Here is a 26,709-nt window from a genome sequence, read left to right as displayed (position 1 = left end):
TTGCAGATGAGGAGAGGAGGAAAGAGGTCAGTGGAGAATAGAAGAAGAAGGAAGGGGGAGTTAAAAAAAAAAACTGGAAGGAGAAATCGATAGGTTGGAGACTACCTAGAAGGTATATGAGGTGTTGCTCCTCCAATCTGAGAGTTGCCTCATCATGGCAAAAGGGGAGTCCGTGGACCGACACGTAAAATGGGAATGAGGATTGGAATTAAAATAGTTGGCCACTGGGAAATTCTTCATATCCAGCCCTTTACCTTTCCTACCCACCTGGCTTCCTTTATCACCTTCCAGCTTGTCCACCTTCCACTGCCCCTTCCACTTATTCTGATGCCTTCCTCCTTCCCTCTCAGTCCTGATGTAGGGTCTCGGCTTGGAACGCTGTTTATTCCTCTCCTTAGATGCTGCCTAACCTTGTGCGCATTGCTCTGTATTTCCAGCTTCTACAGAATCTCTTTGATCGAAGTGAACAAGCTGCTAAGAGGCATAGATGGAGTGGATAGCAGAAACTGTTTCCCAGGGCAGATATGAGGAGGCATAATATTAAAGTGGTTGGAGGAAAGTCTAGGGAGAATGTCACAGCTAAGTTTTATTTTAAAACACCGAGAATGGTTGGTGGGTGGAACATGCTGGTGGGAGTGATGGTAGAGGGATAGATAGATTAGGGACATTTCAGAGATTCTTGAATAGCCACTTGAAGATAGAAAAATTGAGGGCTATATAGAGGGAGTGGTTAGATAGTTCTTAGAATAGGTTAAACGTTCGGCACAACATCACGGGCTGAAGGGCCTGTACTGTGCTGTAATGTTCTGTGTTCAACAGCGCCACAGCCCTGAAGCACAGCTGGATATGAAATAGAGAACACAAGGTGCACACTATTGAATACTGTGGAGTGTAAAGCCATTGTAGGAAATACATGGTAAATTGGGACACATCAGGACCAGCACATTTTGGCCCAATTAAGCATCTGCCCTAATTAGCTGGTTTTATGGAAATAGTATAAAAAGATAAATGACCACAACTGTGTAACAAATTATGCATTCAAGTGAAGTACAGAAAATATTAGAACACTACCAATACTGATACAGTACAGTATTTGTCCTTAATAGTTACCAACGTAGGACTTCATCTAGTGTACGCTACCGCGTAGGGTAATCTTTTTGGCTAGTGTCAGATCTTGGCAAAAGTTTGAAATATTTTGAAGTTAAAATAAAAAAAACAAAATGATCAAAAATCACTGCTTTTTCAATTGGCATCTGCCAGCCCAAATGGATAACACGACACAAGCACAAGCCACTGCCACTATTTAAAAACTGTTCACTTTAAACACCGTGTAGTGTCTAACAACCACACAAGTACATGCAATTGACGCTCGGCCTGAAACGTCGACTGCGCCTCTTCCTAGAGATGCTGCTTGGCCTGCTGCGTTCACCAGCAACTTTGATGTGTGTTGCTTGAATTTCCAGCATCTGCAGAATTCCTGTTGTCTAGTTAGAAACTGTTTGGCAGCAGTCTCCCACCCTAATTTAGCAGCACCAAATAAACAAAGTGAATCCCAACTATTTTCTTGATTAGTTTTTGTTCTTTAAGAGCTGTCCAAAAGAGTTGGCTCAATTAACCAGAATTGGTTACCTAATTAACCAGAATCCACTGCATTTACAAGAGGTGAAGGGCAGGTTGAGAATGCTGTGAAAAAAGCTTCTATTGGAATGCTCTTATAATTTAAAAGAGAATATTAGAGTCACACAGCAGGGAAACACGCTCTTCAGCCCATCAAGTTCATCCTGACCATCAACCACCAATTGGGCACTTATCCTATATTAATCCCAATTTTATTCTCCACCATCCATATTTCCATCCATTGCCCCCAAGTTTCTACCACTCACCCACACACAGCTTAACCTCACCTCTTGGAGACGTGGCAAGAAACAACAGCAGCCAGAGAAACCATGGGTTTCCAAAGGGGGATGATGCGAACTCCACATAGACAGCAACCAAAGTCAGGAACCAAGTCTTTGAGACAGCAGCTCTACCTGCTTTATCTCTGTGCGGCTCAAATCCCTGATCCACCCGTTGGTCTTCACTTGCCCCATCACCGAAATGCTCACACAACCTTCAGATTGACTTTCAAGGACTCTTCATCTCGCGTTCTCGATATTTATAGTTTACTTATTTATTATTACTTTCATTTTGTATTTGCACAGCTTTCTGTCTTTTTCACACTGGTTGAATGCCCATGTTGGTGTGGTCTTTTATTGATTCTATTATAGTTTATATTCTATCATGAATTTATTGAGTATGCCCACAAGGAAATGAATCCCAGGGTTGTGTAGTGAAATCTATGCACTTTGATAATAAATTTACTTTGAACTTTTCTGTTCTCGATGGTGTACAGTTTACCCTGCCTTCCCTGCTGAGATTATGAAATGTATTTCTATGTTCCTGTGATAAGTAGGATTTCTGAAGTTCAAGTTTAATTGTCATTCAACCATACATGAATAGAGCCAAAAGAAACAGCGTTCCCCTGGGCCAAGGTGAAGAACAATAGTTACACGTAGCACAAGGTACGTATAGCACATATAAGATGGCGGTAAACATACAGTCACAAAAATATATATAGCCCAAGTCCGAGTGCCATGTCCTGTAAATTGATGGTGCACGGGATGTTGTTGGCAGGAACAAGCCCACAAGCATTCCAGTCATCACGTGCCATTTCAGCCTCAGATGAGCACAATCGAGCTTGCCTTCCATGGAGCGAACACTGGAGAGTAGTACAGAGGTGAGGTGCAGGACCCATCCTGGCATGGACGCCCACCATGCCGCACCACCTCCGGCACATCCTGCCCTGGGTGGCTGCATCAGGCAACCCTGAGGCATGAGGGCCTGGTCCACACAACAACCAAGGCTACACTACTCTCCGGCTGGTGGTGTCACCAATGCAGTAGTGAATTGGACTAGCAGTATTCTGAAGACAGAAGTCACAAGCTACCAGGATGTTGATCCTGGATGTTCTCATGTCGCAAGGAGACCATGTAAACTCCAACAAAGGTTAGGTTTGAACCTAGGATTCTGGTGCTCTGAGTCACCCCTCTATGCTGCCCACCACAATAATTATAGGAAGAAAATTAAACCAAGTTAGTTAATGCTGACCAGACATCAGTAATCAAAGAGATTCGTTTTATTTGTCACATTGAAACACAGTGAATCGCATCAAATCAGATCAGTGAGGATGTGTGATTCGGGCAGCCTGCAAGTATTGCCGTGCCTCCAGTACTACCAGAGCACGCCGACAACTTACTAACCCCAACTTTGGACTGTGGGAGGAAACTGGAGCACCCGGAGGAAACCCACACCGTCACGATGAGAATGTACAAACTCCTTACTCAAAGCTCAAAGTAAATTCATTTTCAATGTCACCATACACAACCTGAGATTCATTTTCTTGTGGGTATTCACAGTACCTACAAAGAAATACAATAGATTCAGTGAACAACTACACATGACAGAGACAGGCAAACAAGTAATGTTCAAAAAACAACAAACTATGCAAATACAAAAAATAATAATAATTAATAAAATAACAAATACATGTGGAGAACATGAGTGGTAGAGTCTTTAAAAGTGAGTCCATAGATTGTGGCATCAGTTCAGTGTTGGGAGAGTGAAATTATCCCCTCTGTGGACAGCGGCAGAAATTGAATCTCAATCGTACAGTGTTATGCTTGCAGGGTAATGGAATGAGTGACAGATGACGCGCATTGCTAATCATAGAAACTGTTCTACATAATTCACAAATACCATCCCTGAAGTTGTTGTGTTCACTTTAAGAGATGGCGTCTGACATAATGTCATCAGCATAAGGTGACAGATATTGGATTGTCGGTAATGGAAGTAAAGGACTGGCTTTTGTTAAGCACAGCAAACAACTCTCATATGTTTTATATACAAAATCCTACATTAAGATATAGGAGCAGAATTAGGCCATTCGGCCCATCGAGTCTGCTCTGACATGCCTTCACCCCATACCCTTCGATACCCTGGCTAATCAAGAACTTTTTTTAAAATTAATCTTTTATTGATTGATTTAGAAGGAACATAAATACAAACAAAAGGAGAATTATCTCATATATATCAATAACAATACAAAGATTGAAATAGACTATCAAAATCAAACATAGTGTTAAGCTAGTATGTAATATATAATAAAAAAGAAAACAGTTAATTCTCCTCTTATCAGTTCATGAAGAGGAAAGAAAAGACTTTGAATTCTAAATGAAGGGGGAAAAAAACTCACTACACAATACAAAAAAAGGGACTGGGCAGTCCATTCTGGGGATACGACCAAAAAAAAAGAAAAACTTTCTGATCAAATCTAAAAAAGAAAAAATTGGAAGAGTAATAAATCAAATCATATGAAAATATTGAATAAAAGGTCGCTAGATTTGCTCAAATTTAAAGCCAATAAAAGACAGTAGGTGGATTAGAATCCTTCCACTTCAGTAAAATGGCTCTCCTAGCCAATAAAGTTGAAAAGGCTATCATACGTTGAGCAGAAACAGGAATAGTTCCTGATTTCGATGGGGTAATCCCAAATATTGCTGTAAGTAAATTAGGTTGTAGGTCCAGATCCAAGATGTTCGATAATGTTTTAAAAATCTCTCCAAAAATTGTCTAGCTTTATACAAGACCAAAACATATGAGTTAAAGTTGCCACCACAATATTACATCTGTCACAAATAGATTGATGTTGGAAAAAATACATACTAGTTTATCCTTTGACGTATGGGCCCGATGCACTACCTTGAACTGTATCAAGGAATGACGGGCACAGATAGATGAGTTATTAACCAAATGAAGAATTTTACTTCATTGATTATCTGAAAATGACCCTTGAACTTCCAATTCCCAAGCACGTTTAATTTTATTGTTAGATATCATTCGTAAATTCAATATCCGTTTATAAATTATAGCTATCAACCCTTTCTGAAGTGGTTTAAGCTGAAAAAGAGCATCTGTCATATTAGGTGGATAAGCAGAAGAGTAATTTGGCAGCAAAACACATAACAAATTCCTAATTTGTAAATATCTAAAAAAATGTACATTAGGCAAACAATATTTATCCACTAACTGAGAAAAAGACATTAAACAGTCCCCCAAAAACAAATTTGAAGAAGTTGTTATTCCCTTGGTTTTCCAAATTAAAATAGTCTTATCCAAAATTGATGGTTAAATAATTAAAATGGATATTACTAGAAAGAACAAATTTATTTAACTCAAAAGATCTACGAAACTGAAACCAAATACTTAAAGTATGTTTAATAATAGGATTAAAGTCTTGTCTACTAATCTTAGAAAACAGAAAGGGAAGAGGAGCTCCCAGTAAAGAGGCCAAAGAGAACCCCTTCATCGAGTTTTCCTCCAAATCCAACCATGAAGGACATTCATGTATGCCTGAGTAATGAATCCAAAAAGTAATATAATCGAATATTAATTGCCCAATAATACATTCTAAAATTTGGCAAAGCCATACAACCATCCTTTTTTAATTTCTGTAATAAAAATCTAGTGGGCATGTGGCCAAGTGGTTAAGACATTGGACTAGCGACCTGAAGGTCGTGAGTTCGAGCCCCAGCCAAGACGACACTGGTGCCAAGCTGTATGGGTCTTAATGCCCTTCCCTTGGACAACATTGATGTCGTGGAGAGGGGAGACTTGCAGTATGGGCAACTGCTGGCCTTCCATACAACCTCGCCCAGGCCTGCGCCCTGGAGAGTGAAGACTTTCCAGGCGCAGATCCATGGTCTCGCAAGACTAACGGATGCCTTTACCTTTACCTTAATAAATGTTTACTCAATCTAGGATTTTTATTATTCCAAATATAAGATAAGATTATAGAATCTACTCTATCAAAAGACGTTTTAGGAACAAAGGTAGGAACTGCCTGAAATGTATGCAAGAATTTCGGTAAAACTATCATGTTAATAGCATTAATTCGACCTATTAATGATAATGTCATAGATGACCATTTAGAAAGCATTTGTTAGGTGTAATCAATTAATGGGAAAAAATTATATTTATACAGGTCCTTAAAATTTTTAGTAATTTTAATACCAAGGTAAGTAATTTTTAGCAATACTAAAAAGTACTTGATGATATTGATCTGAGTAATTATTAATGGGAAATAACTCACTTTTATGTAAATTTAATTTATATTCAGAAAAACTACTGAATTCAGAAAATATAGATAGCATAGAAGGAATAGATTTCCTAGGATCTGAAACATAAACTAACAGGTCCTCTGCATACAATGAAACCTTGTGTACTTTGTCCCCTCTCTTAATACCCTGAACAGTATTGGAACGTTTAAGAGCAATAGCAAGGGGTTCTAAAGCCAAGTTAAGTAATAAAGGGCTAAGAGGACATCCCTGCTGAGTACCTCCGTATGATCTAAAATAGGGAGATTTTTGATTATTAGTTATAACCGCAGCCATAGGGGCTTGATAGATCAATTTGATCCAGGAAATAAATCACGGACCAAAATTAAATCTTTCTAAAACCTCAAATAAGCAAAACCACTCCACCCTATCAAAAGCTTTCTCTACATCAAGAGAAACAAAACATTCAGATTCTTTAGATGGAGAGGAGTGAATAACGTTTAATAACCTTTGAATGTTAAAACATGAATACCTATTTTTAATAAATCCAGTTTGATCATTGGAAATAACGCTAGGTAAGATACTCTCAAGTCTATTAGCCAAAATCTCAGAAAGGATTTTAAAATCCACATTCAGTAAAGAGATTGGTCTATAGGAAGCGCATTCAGATAAACCTTTTTCAGGAATTAGTGAGACTGATGCTTCATAAAAAGTTTTCGGGAGATTCCCAGAGGATATAGAATAAGTGAAAATTTGACATAAATAAGGTGTAAGTATTTCAGTGAAAGTCTTATAAAATTCCACTGTATATCCATCTGGTCCCGGAGCCTTACCTGGTCAGGAAGAGGATACAGCCCTTGCTATTTCCTCTTGTTAAATAGGTGCTAATCAAGAACCTATCTATCTCTGCCTTAAATGCACCCAGTGACTTGGCCTCCACAGCCACTCGTGGCAACAAATTCCACAGATTTACCATCCTCTGACTAAAGTAATTTCTCTGCATGTCAGTTCTAAATGGACATCCTTCAATCCTGAAGTCGTGCCCTCTTGTCCTAGAATCCCCTACCAGGGGAAATAACTGTGCCATATCTAATCTGTTCAGGCTTTTTAACATTCAGGATGTTTCTATGAGATTCCCCCTCATTTTCCATAACTCTAGGGAATACAGCCCCAGAGCTGCCAGACGTTCCCCATGTGGTAACCCTTTCATTCCTGAAAGGGTAATTGCTGACACTGACACTGTCGGACGATTCCAGACTTACTCAATGACATGTCGATTAACGCAGTCACCTTGAAGCTGCCGGAGTTTTTGGAACTGTGTGTTTTGCATGAGCAGAAGCCCAGTTCACGCTGAGAAATCACCAGACAATATCAAATTTTACTACTTTGTAGCATTGCTAAGTAGTTCCACTGCAGCCAGAGTGGTAAGTCTACAAGAAGACGGGACTGCATTTGATAAATATGTCACTGAAAGCTCACCCATTGCAGACTTTTGGACCGTGTGTCTGAGTGCCCCAGACAGCTGCCCTCCTTGTCTAGCCTGGATGATGCTAGGCCTGAGAACTAGTGGACCACATGCTGTCTCTCCTGGGCAACCACCATCCCTGTTTGATTTTTAAAGAAGTCTTCATACAACAAATGCCTGATCAAGTTCACATAGCCCTTACTAATACACCTGTGAAGGAGTATAGGGAGCTTGCTGTAATGGCTGATACTCGACACTCAGCCAGGCAGAGGGGCATCACTCCTCCTCCTTGCCCTGCCTCAATACGCCCTGTCAGCAGCGCCTCCGGCAGACTCAAACTGCAGCTCTGAACCGGACAATGTCAGACCATGCACACTTCGGTATAAACACCAAGTGCCAACCCCCACATGCAGCTTTGACAGTGGCAGAGCATCAGCACATCCAAGTTCTATGAACACTGTGGGTTCCAGCTGCCAGGGTTGCCTATTGTTCTTTACGGGTGACGGTTCCTGTGTGACACACACGCTCAAGTGAGGGTTCAGCTAGCAAACTGGACTGATGGGAAACAACGCCCTACATTCTGCCTCAGTGCACAATACTACTCAGGGGTCTCCGTCTTGGCTAAAGTTTCTGCATGGAGGTCGGTGACAAGTGGTGTGCCTCAGGGATCTGTTCTGGGACCCCTCCTATTCGTGGTTTTCATAAATGACCTGGATGAGGAAGTGGAGGGATGGGTTAGTAAGTTTGATGACGACACAAAGGTTGGGGGTGTTGTTGATAGTGTGGAGGGCTGTCAGAGGTTACAATGGGATATCGATAGGATGCAAAACTGGGCTGACAAGTGGCAGATGGAGTTCAACTCAGATAAGTGTGAAGTGGATCATTTGGTAGGTCAAATATGATGGCAGAATATAGTATTAATGGTAAGACTCTTGACAGTGTGGAGGATCAGAGGGATTTTGGGGTCCAACTCATAGGACACTCAAAGCAGCTGTGCAGGTTGACTCTGTGGTTAAGAAAGCATACGGTGCATTGGCCTTCTTCAATCATGGGATTGAGTTTAGGAGGGACCCTGGTCAGACCCCACTTGGAGCACTGTGCTCAGTTCTGGTCACCTCACTACAGGAAGGATGTAGAAACCATAAAAAGGGTGCAGAGGAGATTCACAAGGATGTTACCTGGATTGGGGAGCATGCCTTATGAAAACAGGTCGAGTGAACTCGGCCTTTTCTCCTTGGAGCAACGGAGGATGAGAGGTGACCTGATGGAGGTGTATAAGATGATGAGAGGTATTGACCGTATGGATAGTCAGAGGCTTTTTCCCAGGGCTGAAATGGTTGCCACAAGAGGACACAGGTTTAAGGTGCTTGGGAGTAGGTACAGAGAAGATGTCTGGGGTAAGTGTTTTACTCAGAAAGTGGTGAGTGTGTGGAATGGGCTGCCGGCAACGGTGGTGGAGGTGGATACGATAGGGTCTTTTAAGAGACTTTTAGATAGGTACATGGAGCTTAGTAAAATAGGGGGCTGTAGGTAAGCCTAGTAATTTCTAAGGTAAGGACATGTTGGGCACAACTCTGTGGGCCGAAGGGCCTGTATTGTGCTGTAGGTTTTCTATGTTTACCTCTGCTCAGCACAGATTTCCTGTGCGCCAAAGGACTGTTAGTAGATCTTAAGAACTGCCAGCTTGTGGATGCAAAAGTCTTTGGGTCGTTACCCTGTACCCCCAGTCAGATCAACACGATCACTCGGTCTGACGCATACACCAACACATGTGAATTCACTCAGCTGCTGGGTGAATTCCTGAACCTCACCAAGCCCCCATTTGCCACTACAGTCACAAAGCATGGGGTCGAGCTCCACATTTCCACAACTGGCTCACCCGTGCGCGTCAACCGAACTCAGAAACACTGGCCAGCACGAAGGCTGAATTCACCAACGTGGAAATGCTTGGCACTGTAGGCAGTTCAAATGGCCCTTGGCTTCACCCCTCCACGTGGTCCTCAAGCCCGATGACAGGTGCCGGCCATGAGGTGATTAACGAGGCTACCAGCCCCTTATTCCTGGTCTCATATATTTGAGAGGGGAGAACGTGTTGGACCTTGTTTACACAAACATTCCCGATGCGTACCGGGCGGAGCCCCGCCCTCACCTCAGCTACTCAGACCACATCTCTCTTATGCTAATCCCAGCATACAGACCGCTCGTCAGACGCTCTAGACCAGCTCAGAAGCAGGTGAAAACCTGGCCAGCAGGAGCCATCTCTGCTCTTCAAGACTGCTTTGAGCACACTGACTTGCACATGTTCAGGGAGGCTGCAACCGATGGCGACTCTACCAACTTAGAGGAGTACACGGAATCACTGACTAGCTACATCTGCAAGCACGTTGATGACATCGCTGTGTCCAAGACCATCACTACACGCGCTAACCAGAAGCCATGGATGACCACGGAGGTGCGTACACTGCTGAGGACCCGTGACTCCACCTTCAGAGCAGGCGACAAGGCAGCCCTAACAACAGCGAGGGCCAAACTGTCCCGGGCCATCAGAGAGGCAAAGAGTCCACACACCCAGCGAATCCACAATCATTTCCAGGACAGCGGCGACAGGTGGTGCATGTGGAAGGGCACTCAGGACATCACCAACTACAGGACAACATCACCTGCCTGTGCTGGTGATGCCTCCCTCCCAGATGCATTGAATAACTTCTATGCTCGTTTTGAGGCGGGAAATGACGTGGTGGCGAGGAAGACCACCTCTCCTCCAAACCACCAGGTGCTGTGTCCTACCGTGGCCGATATCAGGAGAACCCTGTGCAAGGTCAACCCACGGGAGGCTGCTGGACCAGACAATATTCCTGGCAGAGTGCTTAGAGGATGTGCAGACCAGCTAGCTGAGACTCTCACTGACATCTTCAACATCTCCCCGAGCAGCGCCGTCATTCCTACGTGCTTCAAGGCTGCCACCATCGTCCCCATGCTGAAGAAGTCTTCAGTGTCCTGCCTCAACGACTACCGTCCCATCGCACTCACATCCATCATCATGAAGTGTTTCGAGAAGCTCGTCATGAGGCACATCAAGACCCTGTTGCCCCCCTCACTGGACCTCCTGAAGTTCGCGTACCGTCCCAACCGTTCAACAGACGACGCCATTGCCATCACCCTCCACCTGGACAAAAAAGACACGTACGTTCGAATGCTGTTCATAGACTTCAGTTCAGCATTCAACACAATCATTCCTCAGAAACTGATTGGAAAGCTGAGCCTACTGGGCCTGAACACCTCTCTCTGCAACTGGATCCTAGACTTCCCGACTGGGAGACCTCAGTCGGTCCGGATTAGAAGCAGCATCTCCAACACCATCACACTGAGTACAGGGGCCCCCAGGGCTGTGTGCTCAGTCCACTGCTGTTCACTCTGCTGACCCACGACTGTGCTGCAACACACAGCTCGAACCACATCATCAAGTTCACCGATGACACGACCGTGGTGGGTCTCATCAGCAAGAACGATGAGTCAGCATACAGAGAGAAGGTGCAGCGGCTAACGAACTGGTGCAGAGCCAACAACCTGTCTCTGAATGTAAACAAAAGAGATGGTTGTTGACTTCAGGAGGATACGGAGCAACCACTCACCGCTGAACATTGACAACTCCTCCGTAGAGAAATTTCTTGGTGTTCACCTGGCAGAGAATCTCACCTGGTCCCTCAACACCAGCTCCATAGCAAAGAAAGCCCAGCAGCGTCTCTACTTTCTGCGAAGGCTGAGAAAAGTCCATCTCCCACCCCCCATCCTCACCACATTCTACAGAGGTTGTATTGAGGACATCCTGAGCAGCTGCATCACTGCCTGGCTCGGAAATTACACCATCTCGGATCGCAAGACCCTGCAGCGGATAGTGAGGTCAGCTGAGAAGATCATCGGGGTCTCTCTTCCCACCATTAGAGACATTTACACCACACACTGCATCCGTAAAGCAAACAGCATTATGAAGGACCCCAAGCACCCCTTATATGAACTCTTCTCCCTCCTGCTATCTGGCAAAAGGCACCAAAGCATTCGGGCTCTCACGACCAGGCTATGTAACAGTTTCTTCCCCCAAGCCATCAGACTCCTCAATACCCAGAGCCTGGACTCACACCAACCTACTGCCGTCTACTGTGCCTATTGTCTTGTTTATTATTTATTGTAATGCCTGCACTGTTTTGTGCGCTTTATGCAGTCCTGGGTAGGTCTGTGGTCTAGTGTAGTTTTGTGTTGTTTTACATAGTTCAGTGTAGTTTTTGTATTGTTCATGTAGCACCATGGTCCTGAAAAACGTTGTCTCGTTTTTACTGTGTACTGTACCAGCAGTTACGGTCAAAATGACAATAAAAAGTAACTTGACTTTTTAAGACTATTCAGCACATTCAGCTGGAAAGATAATTTTTTTCTAAAGTGGACCTAAGGGGCTATCATCAGGTATCTGCGTGTGGTGAGGACCATAAGACATAGGAGCAGAATTAGGCCATTTGGCCCATCAAGTCTGCTCCACCACTCAATCATGGTTGATCCTATTTTTTTCTCCTCCTCAACCCCATTTCCCGGCCTTCTCTCTGTAACCTTTGATGCCATGTCCAATCAAGAAACTATCAATCTCTGCCTTAAATACACACAACAACCTAGCGTCCACAGTGCATGTGGCAACAAACGCTGCCAGAACTACTGTTGTAACTCGTTTGGTCTAGTTGAGGGTCTGTGTTCGTTGTTTAGGCCGAAAAATGTAGCACAAGCTTTCGAGTCACTAATAGATTCTGTGTTAAAACACTTCGACATGACACACAATGATGATGAAGATGATGTTAAAAGATATAGATTGTCTTTTTGTTTACCTGGACAACATACTTGTCACCAGTGCAACCTGAAGAGTAAACAGTTGATGTTTTGGGTCAAGACCCTTCATCAAGACTTATGAAGGGTCGTGATGAAGGGTCTCAGCCCAAAGCATCGAGTGCTTACTCTTTTCCATAGATGCTGCCTGGCCTGCTGAGTTCCTCCACCATTTTGTTTTTGCTCTACGTTCTACCTTGCTCATTTTTGTCCACTATGGTGCACACCAGCACCACTTGACAATGGCCCATCCACATTTTGGAACGGGAGAAAAGGCTTTAGCTGTAGATAGGAAGTGTGAACCTGAATGTATTTCTGTAGATCACCTTGAACCAGCTCAGCAAGACCTGGATGGTTCCACTACCATACCCCCTGCATCGTGACATGCCAGCCCACCTGCATGCCAGCGTACCCCTGGGTGAGCCAGAGGTACTCCTGCTGCACCTAGAACCAAGACTCATAGGACCGGAGTTGGGTTGCTCGTAGAAGCCACGGACAGACTCACAATGCAGGTTTTGATGAATTCTGGAGGTGACTATGTAAGGAAATGGGTGACAAATGACACATATCGTTCATGATAGAAACTTCACCAACACCATCATCGCGTGAATGTGTTCACTTTAAGAGAAAGTGTCTGAGGTGATGACGTCAGTGTAAAGCGACTGCTTCTTGGTGTCGGCAATGAAAGTGAAGTGTTGCAGCTTCTGTTATGCATATAGGCATGGCAGTGTAGTGGTTAGCACAGGACTCTACTGTACCAGCAACCCTGATTCATTTCCCGTCGCCGTCTGTGAGGAGTTTGTACATTCTCCCCATGACCACAAGGGTTTCCTCCGGGTGCTCCGGTTTCCTCCCACAGTCCAAAGACCTCCCAGGTAGGAGGTTAATTGGTCATTGTAAATTGCTGTGATTAGGCTAAGGTTAATTCGGGAGTTGCCGGGGGGGGGGGGGGTGGCTCGAAGAGCCAGAAGGGCCTGTTCCAGGTAGTCTCTCAATCAGTCATTAAATTAATCAATAATGACATACATGCTTTATTCACAAAATCCTACATGCTAACCATTCCTTAGTGTCCACACTATCTATGCATCTTATCAACGTATACACTATCAAGACATTGATAAATGACTTCTTTAGCATAGAAAGGGTTAATTGTACAATTTCTCGGTGCGACCACACTTGGAGCATTATGCGCAGTTCTGGTCGCCCAGCTACAGGGACGATGTCATTAGGCTGGAAAGGGTGCAGAATGAATTCAGAAAGGATAAACCAAGACAGGAAAGGCGAGGCAGGATTCCCTTATCGGATAGGAAGCTGAGTAGTGGCCTCGGAGAAGTGTGTAAAACCATGAGGAACATAGATAAGGTAAACACCCACAGTCTTTTTCCAGAGCAGGCAAGTCTAAAGCCAGAGCGTTGAGGTTTAAGGTGAGAAGGGACAGATGTAAAAGGGACCTAAAGGGCAACTTTTTCATGCACAGTACGTAAAAAAAATCACTCCCTACTCTGTACATAGTTTTCTTCTTTCGATTGTTCTTTCTTTCCTTTCTATAAATGTATACCTCAGATAAATATGTGGAGATTTGTGACAAATATGATTATATGATATATATGTACAGTATCTGAAATACATCTTATGAAATGTTTGTTTGATGATGAAATTCAATAAAAAATAAATTACAAAAAAAAAAGAAACCATCATCTCCCTCCAGTTCCCCTCTTCTTTCCCTTTCTCCATGATCCACTCTCCTCCCGCCAGATTCCGTCTTCTTCACCCCCTTACCTCTTCCACTTATCATCACCCAGCTCCACACCACCCCCCTCACCGCTCCCCCACCCACCCACCTTCCCTCTCACCTGGTTCTCACCTATCATCTGCCAGATTGGACTTCTTCCCCCTCCCTCTACCTTCTTATTCTGGCTTCAGCTCCACTTCCTTTCCAGCCCTGGTGAAGGGTCTCAGCACAACTTGTTCACTTCCATAGATGCTGCCTGACCTGCTGAGCTCCCTGCTGCACTTTCCGTGTGTCGCTCTGAATTTCAGCATCTGCAGAATTTTGCGTTATAGAAAGCATCCTACATGGATGCATACAACAGGAATTCTGCAGATGCTGGAAATTCAAGCAACACACATAAAAGTTGCTGGTGAACGCAGCAGGCCAGGCAGCATCTCTAGGAAGAGGTGCACCAGGCAGCATCTCTAGGAAGAGGTCCTGATGAAGGGTCTCGGCCTGAAACGTCGATTGCACCTCTTCCTGGAGATGCTGCCTGGCCTGCTGCATTCACCAGCAACTTTTATGTGTACTACTTGGATGCATAATGGATTGGCATGCCAACTACTCCGCATTTGAAATAAGCAGCGACTCCGTCTACAGTTCTCGCTGCCTCAGTAAATCAGCCAGCATATTGGAAAACCCCACTCACCCTACACATTCTCTCCCCTCCCCTATCAGTGAGAAGATACAAATGCCCAAAAACACACACCACCCGGTTCAAGGACAGCTTCTGTCCCAATGTTATAAAATTACAAAGTAGTTCCCTCGTACAATAAGATGGACTCTTGACCTCACAATCTACCTCGTAATGTCCCTGCTCCTTATTCTCCGACTGCACTTCCTCTGTAGCAGAGTAACACTTTCTTCCCTGTCTGCATGCTGTTATTGTTTGGCCTGGTTCTGCCTCAGTGCACTGTGTAATGATCTAATCTCTATGAACAGTATGCAAGACAAGTTTTTTCTCTGTATCTGAGCAAACCTGACAACAATAAACCAATTCCCGTTCCACTTACAAATAAGCAAAAGACAAATGAGGAGTGGCCAGTTTGAAAGCGAACAGGCTGCCAAGCTGGTCGAGAAAGAGGAAGTGAGCTTTATTGCCCACTGCTGACTCTCAAAATGTTATTTGAACATTCCAGAGACAGGTGCAGAGGGAGTGGTCAGCTATTAGGTCACACAGAAAAATAATCAGTCTCACGCAGAGGTCTTTTTTGTAGAACAGCTGAGTGATTATTCATTCTAGGAAGACCTGGTCATTGTCACACTGCAACTTGTGGGAGCTTGCTGGGCACATATTGGTTGATATATCCCCATTCAGTTTCATAATTTAGCACATACATCAAAACATACAGTGAAAAGTGTCATCTGTGCTCAAATTCAGTCTATTGTTAGTCAACCGCACACATGTATACCCCCAAACGAAACAACGTTCCTCCAGACCAAGGTACACAACACAGTACATATAATTCACACAGATAAAGTATATTACCACAAATAAGTTAACAAATAATAAGGTGCATTTACAACACAACAGTATAAGGCTACTGGTGCTTCATATGTAATGAGACCTGGTGGTGTCAGGGAGTTCAGTAATCTCACAGCCTGGGGGACGAAGCTGTCCGAACAGTTCTTGTCTCAATGCTACAGCACCTCCGGCCTGATGACAAGCAACCAAATACATTGTTGGATGGGTGAGAGGGATCATTGACAATGTGAAGGGCCCAGCATACACAACACGACTAATGAACATCTTCAATGGGAAGAAGAGACATTCTAGTGATCCTCTCAGCAGCCCTCGCAGTCCTTTGTAAGGACTTGCAGTCAGATGCCTTGCCATTCCTGTACCAGATGACCAGATGGTGATACAGCTGGTCAGGATACTCCCTATCGTGCTCCTGTACAAACTGGTCAAGATGGCGGCAGAGAGCCTCACCGCCTCAAGAAGTGGAGATGCTGATGTGCTTTTTTGACCAAAGAGGAGGTGTTGAGGGATCAAGAGAGATCATCCATTGTTTGTACTCCCAGAAACTTGGTGCTTCTAACTCTCTCCACAGAGGAACCATATACATGCAGTGAGGCTGGTCGGCCTGCACCTTCCTAATGCCCACAATCATCTCTTTAGTCCTGCTACGGAGAAAGTTGACAACAAGTTGAGTTTACGGACAGATCAGCCACAATCTTATTGAATGGCGGGGCAGGCTTGATGGGCCGGATGGCCTACTCCTGCTCCTGCTCCGGTTTCTTATGTTATGTTTCAAACAATACACCTTAACTATGTGATTGGGTCTCACATTCTGGTTATCTTGTTCTTGTGGCCCTCTGTTGTTAGGAATCAGCCATGGGAATTGCATCACTATGCAAGCCAGGGCAGTATGAAAGGGAGAGCTAACTATTGCCCATGTATCAGGCTCCCCCTCTCCATGCAGTTTATGAATCCGAAGGAATGGCAGAGACTGAGAGTTTGGCACCAGTAGCTTCGCAGGAGTTGCCATTCAGTATTGAATGATGTAGGACCGCCTTAGGGATTCCAGCTCCGGATTTTTCCTTGGAGTTTACTCCCGAAGCCTTCCCGATGAGTGGGTGTGGCTGCGAGGCATCAGAGATCAGAACCTTCCTTCTCCTGGATCAGCTGCCGACCACAGATAGTGAGCCCCACCTGCCTGGAGTGACTAGTTTTAAAGTGTCAGTAACACGCCTTTGCCCCTGTTCCTGTCAATAGAAACAGTTCCACCAGGCTTAGTAACTAAGCCACACGTGAGGGCCAGGAGGTGGACTTGGTTGGCAGAGGCTACTTGAGACGCACTCTACTGGAAGCATTTAATAGGTAGTGGGAGCTTGTCCCCATTACCACCCCTGCTAGAACAACCTTAAGGAACCATATAACAGAACATAATATCTTATGTTATTATACAGATATATTTTCTGAATGAGAGCAGCTCCGAAAGTTCATTCACTGTTTGTGGTATTATACTAGGGTTGCAAAACATATAATTAAAAAAATACAGTTAACACCTTGGCGTAATCCACTTGGACTCGAACCAGCTCTAAGTTTGTAGCCGGTTAACAGAGTACGAAGGCCTGAAAACACATTCAGGAGCAGCTGAAATGGTATCTTGTTCTTCGTATTATCACATCAGAAGATCCACCCTCTGACCAGCACACAAGTGCCATCACAAAGAAGCCAAAACAGCACCTCTACTCTCTTCGAAGTCTGTGTAGGTTTGGCGTGTCACATCAAATGGTGACAAACTTCCATAGTGAAGACTATCCTGACTGGTTGTATCCCAGCCTGGTATGGAAACACCAATGCTCAGGAATGGGAATGTGGTGGATACAGCCCAGTCCATCACAGGAAACCTCCCCCCCCCCCCCCACTATTGAGCATACTTACAAGGAGCGGTTCAAAGTAAACTTATTATCAAAGCACATACATATCAGCACATACATCCCCGAGGTTCATTTTCTTGTGGGAAATCACAGTAAATACAAAATACAATAGAATCAATGAAAAACTGCACAAAACCACGACAAACAACTAATTAGCAAATGACAACAAACTGCAAATACGAAAAGAAAAGCAGGTCAATAATAATAAACAACAGCTAATAGTGAGAACACAAGTAACACTCACAACACGCCGGAGGAACTCACACGTTGTAGGTTGTTGAAAGTGAGTCCAAAGGATGTGAAATTAGTTCAGAGTGAAGTTATCCACATTGGTTCAGGAGCCTGATGGTTGAAGTCTAATAACTTCTGCTGAAGCTGGCAATATGGGACCTGAGGCTCTTGTACCTCCTGACCAATGGTAGCAGTGATAAGAGAACATGGTCTGGATGGTGAGGCCATTGAGCGCATTTGCGTGAAGCTCTGTAGCAAAGCAGCGTCCATTACCAAGGGTCCTTGTCGTCCAAGGCCGCCATCAGTGAGATTTAGATCCTATGCCACCAGGTTCAGGAATAGTTATTACCCTACAACCATCAGCGTGGATAACTTCACTCACCCCAACTCTGCACTGAACAACCGATAGGCTCTTTCAGAGACTCTACAAATCATATCCTCAGTATTATTTATTTTTATTATTTGTACGGTTCACCTTCTTCCGCACACAAGTTATTTGTCCGTCTTTACGTATAGCTTTTCATAAATTCTATTGTATTTCTTTATTTTCCTGTAAATGCCTGCTACAAAGTGAATCTCTGGGTAGTATATGGTAACAAATAAATTGACTTTGACTTTCTTCCTACAGCTCTCTGTTCCAGTGTCTGCCCCAGTCCTAGATCCAGTTTCAGGATGCAACACACTTGCCAGCTCTCCTCATGCGAGCAGGCGCCCCCCCAGCCCCAGCGACTGGCTCCTGCATTGTTGGTGCTGTGGCTGATTTCATGAAGGCTGGCACCAAGTCACGGATGGACCCCAGTAAACCTGTGTGACTCCTTACCATACCGGCAGATTGTAATTAGACATGTTTATTCAACAGAACTGTGTTGTGTTGACATTAATAACCCACCAATTCACCCTTTCACACCCTCAACCACCACTACTTTATCATTTCCTGTCGGAGTCACCTTGTGTACAGACACTCCTGTGCTCAGCGTCACTTTATGGACATGCAATCAATGTATATAAGCTATTTTACGCATTTATGTTTATTTATTTATTTGTTATCATTGTGTTTCCTTTCTTACTGTTTTTTTGCACTGCATCACTTCCACAGTAACAATTATTTCATTCTCCTTTACACTTGAGTACAGGAAAAGACATTAAACAGTCTGGAATCCTGAATTAAAGACCAGTGAGAAATAAACTCCGAATTCCCGATCAACAATTAAATATTATTTATATGTATCATTGTAGCAGATTTTCGCACTTTTCCATTTGAATGAAATCATAATTTACAGCCTTATGCATTATTCAGTGAGGACGATTTGCATATTCATAAGCAGACTTGCTATATCCCAACATCAAACAAGCTATTTTTAAACCCAACACACACGCAAATTGCAGGAGGAGCTCAGCAGGTCGGGCAGCATCCATGGAGAAGAATAAACAGCTGATGTTTCAGGCTGAGGCCCTTCATTAAACAAGACTGTTTAATGACATTTCCAGGGCACGAGTGTAAAGGAGAACGAAATAATTGTTACTCTGGATCCGACTTGGCACAAAAAGATAAAGAAGACGATAATAATAAACAATAACTTGTATACATTGACTGCATGACCATAAAGTGACACTGGGCTGTACATAAGGTAGCTGACAGGAAATAAAAAGTCGCGTGGAGTTAATTGATGGAGGTGTTGATCAGCCTTACTGCTTGGAGAAAGTAACTCTTTTTGAGTCTAGTGGTCCTGGCGTGGACGCGGCGTAGCCTCTTAATCGATGGGAGTGGGACAATTTTCTGTATACAGTATGTGTCCTTTATGCCGGGTAGGCTGGACACAAGTTATTTTTAAACACAAGTTCTTGAAGCCAAAATGACTACATACGGTTCATTTAAGATAATTCATTGCTATGCAGTTTAATATTTCAAAAGAAAACAAGAACACAGGACTGTCACTTTTAACGAACTAGGACCTGGGTCCTATCAGAGGAGGTGGCGAAGTTTGGGTACTTACTTTTGACCGTGGATTTCAGCCGTAAGCAAGCTTCGTTAAGCTGGTAATAGCTGGTCATCTCGACCTCGGAGATTTTCAGCGCTGTCATGTCTCCCGTGTCCGGAATCCACTCACAATTTGAAAGGTGCAGCCGGCTTCCCGAAAGTGTCTTCTTCATTTTATCATGTAAACTCGCTCCGGCGGGAACCTGGCACCCTTCCAGTCACCTTGCAGAAATCAGTTAACGCTCAGCCTCAGCCCAGGCAGCGGCTTGTGGTCCGAGCCCAGCCCCGGGAGGTTATCAGTGTGGAGGTAAGGAGCCCGGAGCCGCTGGAGTGTCACGGCAGACCCGCAGTGATCACAGGGCTGCTGTCGGCTTCTGGAAGGGAGCACATGACTGGTGTCTGGTACCGCCCGCCGAGAGCCTTCTGTGGATGTGGTTCGGCGAGATGTACCTGGTGGACACGCGAAAACAACCCCACATTCAGTTCGCCTTCCAATTCGATCTATTATCAGCTCTAATTACACGCTGAGCAGAGGTCACTGTCAAAATCCGCCCCTGGAGCGCCCACACAGGAATACACCCTCAATCGAAACTCGCGGAGTCTCGTCTCGCCTCGCCGTGTAGTGAAAGGCCGGACTAAAAATATTTAGAAAGTACTCCCAGGTGTGAGAATTGGATGTTCTCGGGATTGCAGAGCGGAGAAACAGGCCGTTCGGCCCAACTCTCCCGTTCCGACCAAGTTGATTCAACCAGTCTAATTCCACCCATCTGTATTTGGCCCTTCCCGCCCTCTAAACTTTTCTCATCCACTTTCGAACGTCTTTTAAATGTAACTGTACCTGCCCCAAACACTTCCTCTGACAGCTCATTTCATACATCCAGCACTCTCCAAGTGAAAAAGTTGCCCTCACACCCCTCTTTTCCCTCTCACCTCAAACCTTTCTTATCCCCATCCCCCGTAGTTTTGAACTCTCTTCCCCTGTGGCTGGTTACTTCATCTATGCTGTGCTAGTAATTAAAGCACGTGCTATTGCTCTGGTAAAGGGGTAGAAGGTACATGAGTGGCCGAATGGTCTCATTTCCGTGTTTTCTTTCCACTCAGGTTTTTGATTGTTCTTTGGCGAAATGGAGCAGTTTAAATGAAATAAAGTGAACTCTGGGCTCTTGGTGTGCCCAGTGCAAGGGAACACCTCTTGTGACAGCTCACTCACCTTTAACTAAAATAAAGTGAATCCTGGACTTGATATCCCTTAATAAAGCAGGGTTGAGGTAAGTAATCCCATTTATTGGTTTGCAGATAAAATGGCACAGGGTATTTTCTATTGAAAAGAATAACTTTTGGAATGGGATACACAGCCTTTGGTGAATTCCACAAAATTCTGACCAAAGGTCTTGGATCTGCAATGTTGGGGCCACACGGTAGCAATTGGTGTAATGCTATTACAGCATCACAGACCTGGGCTCATCTCCCACCGCTGTCTGTAAGGAGTTTGTTTGTTCTTCCCGTGTTCGCCCAGGTTTTAGAAACATAGAAAACCTACAGTACAATACAGGCCCTTCGGCCCACAATGCTGTGCCGAACATGAACTTCAGAAATTACCTAGGGTTACCCATAGCCCTGTAGGTGCTCCGGATTCCTGCCATATTCCAAAGACATGCCTGATTGTTCATATGGTTACTACTGGGCAGGGCAAACTCATTGGCCTGGACAGCCTGTTACCATGCTTTACCTCTAACTTAAAAACTAAATAAAACTGAAAACTAACTGTGTTTCCAACATTTTGATCGTTTTCCGAACCATCTATAGAATGTTCTGCAGATGACCCAAGAGTCACTGAAACATTTGACTGTAGGAATGAAAGCATACTATGATGTGTCAGATGTTTCCCAAACTGTGCATGCATACCTCTTCTTTCCTCTGCCGCACAAGACCATAAGACAGGAGCAGAATTAGGCCATTGGCCCAGTGAGTCTGATCCAATTCTCCATCCTGGCTGATTTATTATCCTCTCAACCCCATTCTCCTCCCTCTTCCCTGTCACCTTTGATGCCCATGCTAATCAAGAACCTATCAACCTCTGCTCTAAATATACCCAATGACTTGACCTCCACAGCTGTCTGTGGCAGTGAATTCCACAGATCCCCCAACCTCTGGCTAAAGAAATTCCTGCTTATCTCTGTTCTAAATAGACATCCTACTATTCCGAGGCTCTGCCATCTGGTCCTTGACTTACCCACGCCAGGAAACATAACTCACTTCATCCACCTTCAACGTTCGGTCCAGGACGGAGGATTCTGGCAAATTACTGTTGGCAGCCAAAGCCCTGGTAGGGTGATGGCTTAAGAAGATAACCCAGAATACCACCCAACACTGAGCCTTTGAAGCATTCTAACTACATCTAGCTTTAGGCAATCAGATAGGCAACAATTGCCAGTGACATTCACATCTCATGGATGAATAATTGAAAAGCAAAATTCATATTGACGTTTCTTCTGCAGTACTGAGGGAGTGTTGAACCAGTGTTGCAAATGGTTCAGCTGTGACACTAAACCAAGCTCTTGTCTAATATCTCAAAGCTGAATGTTTCGTGTCTACTGAGTTCAGTGGAAGTGCACTCTCCCTCATGTCAGCTCTCCTGCTATCAAAAACTAAGAAGGCAGATTTCCTGCCCATTAATACCTTGCTCAACTCTTGGACTCTGTCTCACTCCCATTAGGGAAGAGGCTACACAGAATCCATGCCAGGACCACTAATCTCAAAAACAAATACTTCCCTCAATCTGTCAGGCCGTTCAACATCTCCAGCTACTAACCCACTCCTCCGCCTCTACAGTGGTATGCAAAAGTTTGGGCACCCCTGATCAAAATTTCTGTTACTGTGAATAGCTAAGTGAGTAAAAGATGACCTGATTTCCAAAAGATATAAAGTTAAAGATAACGCATTTCTTTAGTATTTTAAGCAAGATTACTTTTTCATTTCCATATTTTACAGTTTCAAAATAACAAAAAAGGAAAAGGGCCCGTAGCAAAAGCTTGGGCACCCTGCATGGTGGTACTTAGCAACACCCCCTTTGGCAAGTATCACAGCTTGTAAACGCTTTCCGTAGCCAGCTAAGAGTCTTTCAATTCTTGTTTGGGGGAATTTTCATCCATTTTTCCTTGCAAAAGGCTTCTAGTTCTGAGATTCTAGGCCTGTCTTGCATGCACTGCTCTTCTGAGGTCTATCCACAGATTCTCAATGATGTTTAGGTCAGGGGACTGTGAGGGCCATGGCAAAACCTTCAGCTTGCGCCTCTTGAGGTAGTCCATTGTGGATTTTGAGGTGTGTTTAGGTTCATTATCCTGTTGTAGAAGCCATCTTCTTTTCATCTTCAGCTTTTTTTTTTACAGTCAGTGTGATGTTTGCTTCCAGAATTTGCTGGTATTTAATTGAATTCATTCTTCCCTCTACCAGTGAAATGTTCCCCGTGCCACTGGCTGCAACACAAGCCCAAAGCATGATCGATCCACCCCCGTGCTTAATAGTTGGAAAGGTGTTCTTTTCATGAAATTCTGCACCTTTTATTCCACAAACATACCTTTGCTCATTGTGGCCAAAAAGTTCTATTTTAACTTCATCAGTCCACAGGACTTGTTTCCAAAATGCATCAGGCTTGTTTAGATGTTCCTTTACAAACTTCTGACGCTGAATTTTGTGGTGAGGATGCAGGAAAGGTTTTCTTCTGATGACTCTTCCATGAAGGTCATATTTGTGCAGGTGTCGCTGCACAGTAGAACAGTGCACCACCACTCCAGAGTCTGCTAAATCTTGCTGAAGGTCTTTTGCAGTCAAACGGGGGTTTTGATTTGCCTTTCTAGCAATCCTACGAGCAGTTCTCTCGGAAAGTTTTCTTGGTCTTCCAGACCTCAACTTGACCTCCCCCGTTCCTGTTAACTGCCACTTCTTAATTACATTACAAACTGAGGAAACGGCTACCTGAAAACGCTTTGCTATCTTCTTGTAGCCTTCTCCTGCTTTGTGGGCATTATTTATTTTAATTTTCAGAGTGCTAGGCAGCTGCTTAGAGGAGCCCATGGCTGCTGATTGTTGGGACAAGGTTTGAGGAGTCAGGGTATTTATAAAGCTTTGAAATTTGCATCACCTGGCCTTTCCTAATGATGACTGTGAACAAGCCATAGCTCTAACAAGCTAATTAAGGTCTGAAACCTTGGTAAAAGTTATCTGAGAGCTCAGATCTCTTGGGGTGCCCAAACTTTTGCATGGTGCTCCTTTCCTTTTTTTCACTCTGAAATTGTACAAAACAAAAATTATACACTAATCTTGCTTAAAATATTGAAGAGTGTTTCATCTTTAACTTTATGACTTTTGGAGATCGGTTCATCTTCTCCTCACTGAACTATTCACAGTAACAGAAATTTTGACCAGGGGTGCCCAAACTTTTGCATGTCACTGTATATCCCACTTTATGTACATACTCTTAGTCTATGCAGATAAGCTAATGTTATATATATTGCACCCTAAATAATATTTTATTAATTTGTTTGTGGTAATATTTTGTTTGATATATTGATAGGTGGATAAATAGAGAGATAGATACTTTATTGATCCCAAAGGAAATTACAGTGTCACAGTAGCATTACAAGTGCACAGATATACAAATATTAGAAGAAAAGTAAGAAAGAATAAAAAATAAGTTACCTTAAAAATAAGATGTACATGATTTACAAGATTTCCAAGTTCACACTGATCAGATGGAAGTGCAAGAATTACCATAATAGTATACAGTACACATTCACACCGTCCAGATAAGAAGTGATGGTGGTATTGCACAGTATGGTACAGGGAGTCTGCGATAGCAGGGTCTGGTAAACAGAGTTAAACAGAACTTAAACAGGGTTCTGGTAAACAGAGGTTAATAACAGTCTGACAGGAGGGGGTCATCACTTCCCCAACTATAGGTTCGCTCATTATAGAGCCTAATGGCCGAGGGTAAGAATGACCTCATATAGTGCTCTTTGGAGGAGCACAGTTGTCTTAAGTTGCCGTGTGTGTATATGGAAATGCTGAGGTGGGAACGTTTAGCGATTTATGGGAAGCATCTGAGAGCACAATCATTGTTTCTACTGATTAACAAGCACGAGACTGGAGATGATAAAAATGAGGAATGGGGTTTGAAGATGCCAGAGGGTTACTGGAACATGGATTCCATCACCACGTGGTAAAAGGCAAAGACAAGAACAAGCCATTGCACCAGGGCAGTTCTGTTGATCAGGAAAAATGACTATTTGGAAAGGAGGAATATAGAGAAAAAGCTGAAGCAGCCACAGAATGCATGAGACCATTTTGCATTAGTTATACAACAGGTGCAATAGTACCTCTGAAAATGTACACCAACCTCTGTACGGCTTTGCCTAGATTGGTAGTAATGTGTATTTTTTAAGGGGAAAACCAACAGTGCTAAGTAGGATACTATTCCATTTCAGTGGTTCATTGGTGAGACTGGCAGCAGGGGAGCCGTGTGACCCTAGTTGTTGTGCAGACCAGGCCCTCATGCTGCAATGTCGCCCATTGCAGGCACCCAATGGTGGAGTCACCATAGGCGGTGTGGGAGAGAGCAGAGGCATGGCGGGTGCACTGGAGTCCATGCTGTGTTGGGAGCTGGCCCCACCCATCAGTGCTCCTCTCCAGTGTTCACTCGGTGGATGACAAGCTGGATTGCATTTGTCTGTAACTGGACTAGCACGTGATGAGGAACTGCTGCACGCTTGTTCTTACAGAAACATAGTTCCAGGACAACATCCCATTCACCATCAGTCTATAGGCCATGACACTTAGGGACTTGGGCTGTATATATATTTTTTGGTTGTATGTTTTTGTTATTGTAAATATATGCACCGAGTGTTTTGTATGACTATTGGTACTGTACACCTTGGCCTTGGAAGAACACTGTTTTGTTTGGCTGCATACAAATGTTTGGTTGAATAACAATTAAACTTGAAGTTGATTTTATGTTGCAAAATCAAAGTCTAAATTGAAATAGGTCCAGAATGACATGAGTCTTGGCAGACTCTCACTCTCCTGTGGGAAGGGGGAAAGCAACACACCGAGAGCAGGAACAGCAAAATTGACATTTACAGATCAGATTTATCAGCACCTAGTGCTATGGGTATGTGCGGGACATACCTGTCCTACCATGTCAGCTCCAATGGACTGGGCAAATGAGACCTACAGTGGGATCCAATGGCAAAGGAAAGTGGTTCTGCAACACTCCCTGGAGAGTGAAAGGCAATGATGAGGCATAGGAGTTATGGTTATCCACTGCAACCAAGAAAAACCCCAACTGTGATGACTACTGGTATCACTGGACCCAGATCTCAAAGATCAAGGGAGTGGAACTGCCTCAGTGCAGTGGCTTTTCTGCTTTAATAAAACTGTCCCGCACAGTTTTCCTGACATTGTTGGAAATGACGGACAGCCACCAATACCATCTAATGGTGTAACAATTCAGCTCCATTATAAGATCTCGTCCATGTCAGGTCTTCACCATCCCCCTTGACCCCTTCTCTGAGGCAGAACATTCTGTCCTCAGTAAGGGCCTCACCTTTGTCTCCTGTGCCTACACCTCAGTGAGTTCTGCACCCACCATGACACTGAACTTTTCTTCCGTCGCCTCTGTCTCTGTGCCTTCTTCTTTAGCAAAGATTCTCCACACCGCACTGATGACCCCTTCTCCTGTCTTCAACCTTCCTCCTCTTCCTGCGTACCCAGCTCTGGATCTTTTCATTGCCAACTGCCGAAGAGACATCAACCGTCTAGACTTCAACACTCACTTCGCTAATTCCAACCTCACTCCTTCCAA

The 26,709-nt window shown here is 44.0% G+C and overlaps 1 protein-coding gene across 1 annotated transcript in view; it reads right to left on the bottom strand.

Moving 5' to 3' along the window:
• mcf2a (MCF.2 cell line derived transforming sequence a) overlaps positions 1-20,368 on the bottom strand; it is a 188,674-nt gene extending 168,306 nt beyond the window's left edge. Inside the window, exon 1 of the mRNA XM_063061166.1 lies at positions 19,867-20,368. Coding sequence (XP_062917236.1) covers positions 19,867-20,023 — 157 coding nt within the window. The 5' untranslated portion in view covers positions 20,024-20,368. The remainder of the gene's footprint in view (positions 1-19,866) is intronic.
• Between the last annotated feature and the right edge of the window lie 6,341 nt (positions 20,369-26,709).

Source organism: Mobula hypostoma, chromosome 10, assembly GCF_963921235.1.
Source record: "Mobula hypostoma chromosome 10, sMobHyp1.1, whole genome shotgun sequence".
Lineage (NCBI taxonomy): Eukaryota > Metazoa > Chordata > Chondrichthyes > Myliobatiformes > Myliobatidae > Mobula > Mobula hypostoma.
This window is presented reverse-complemented; position numbering and strand designations above follow the sequence as displayed.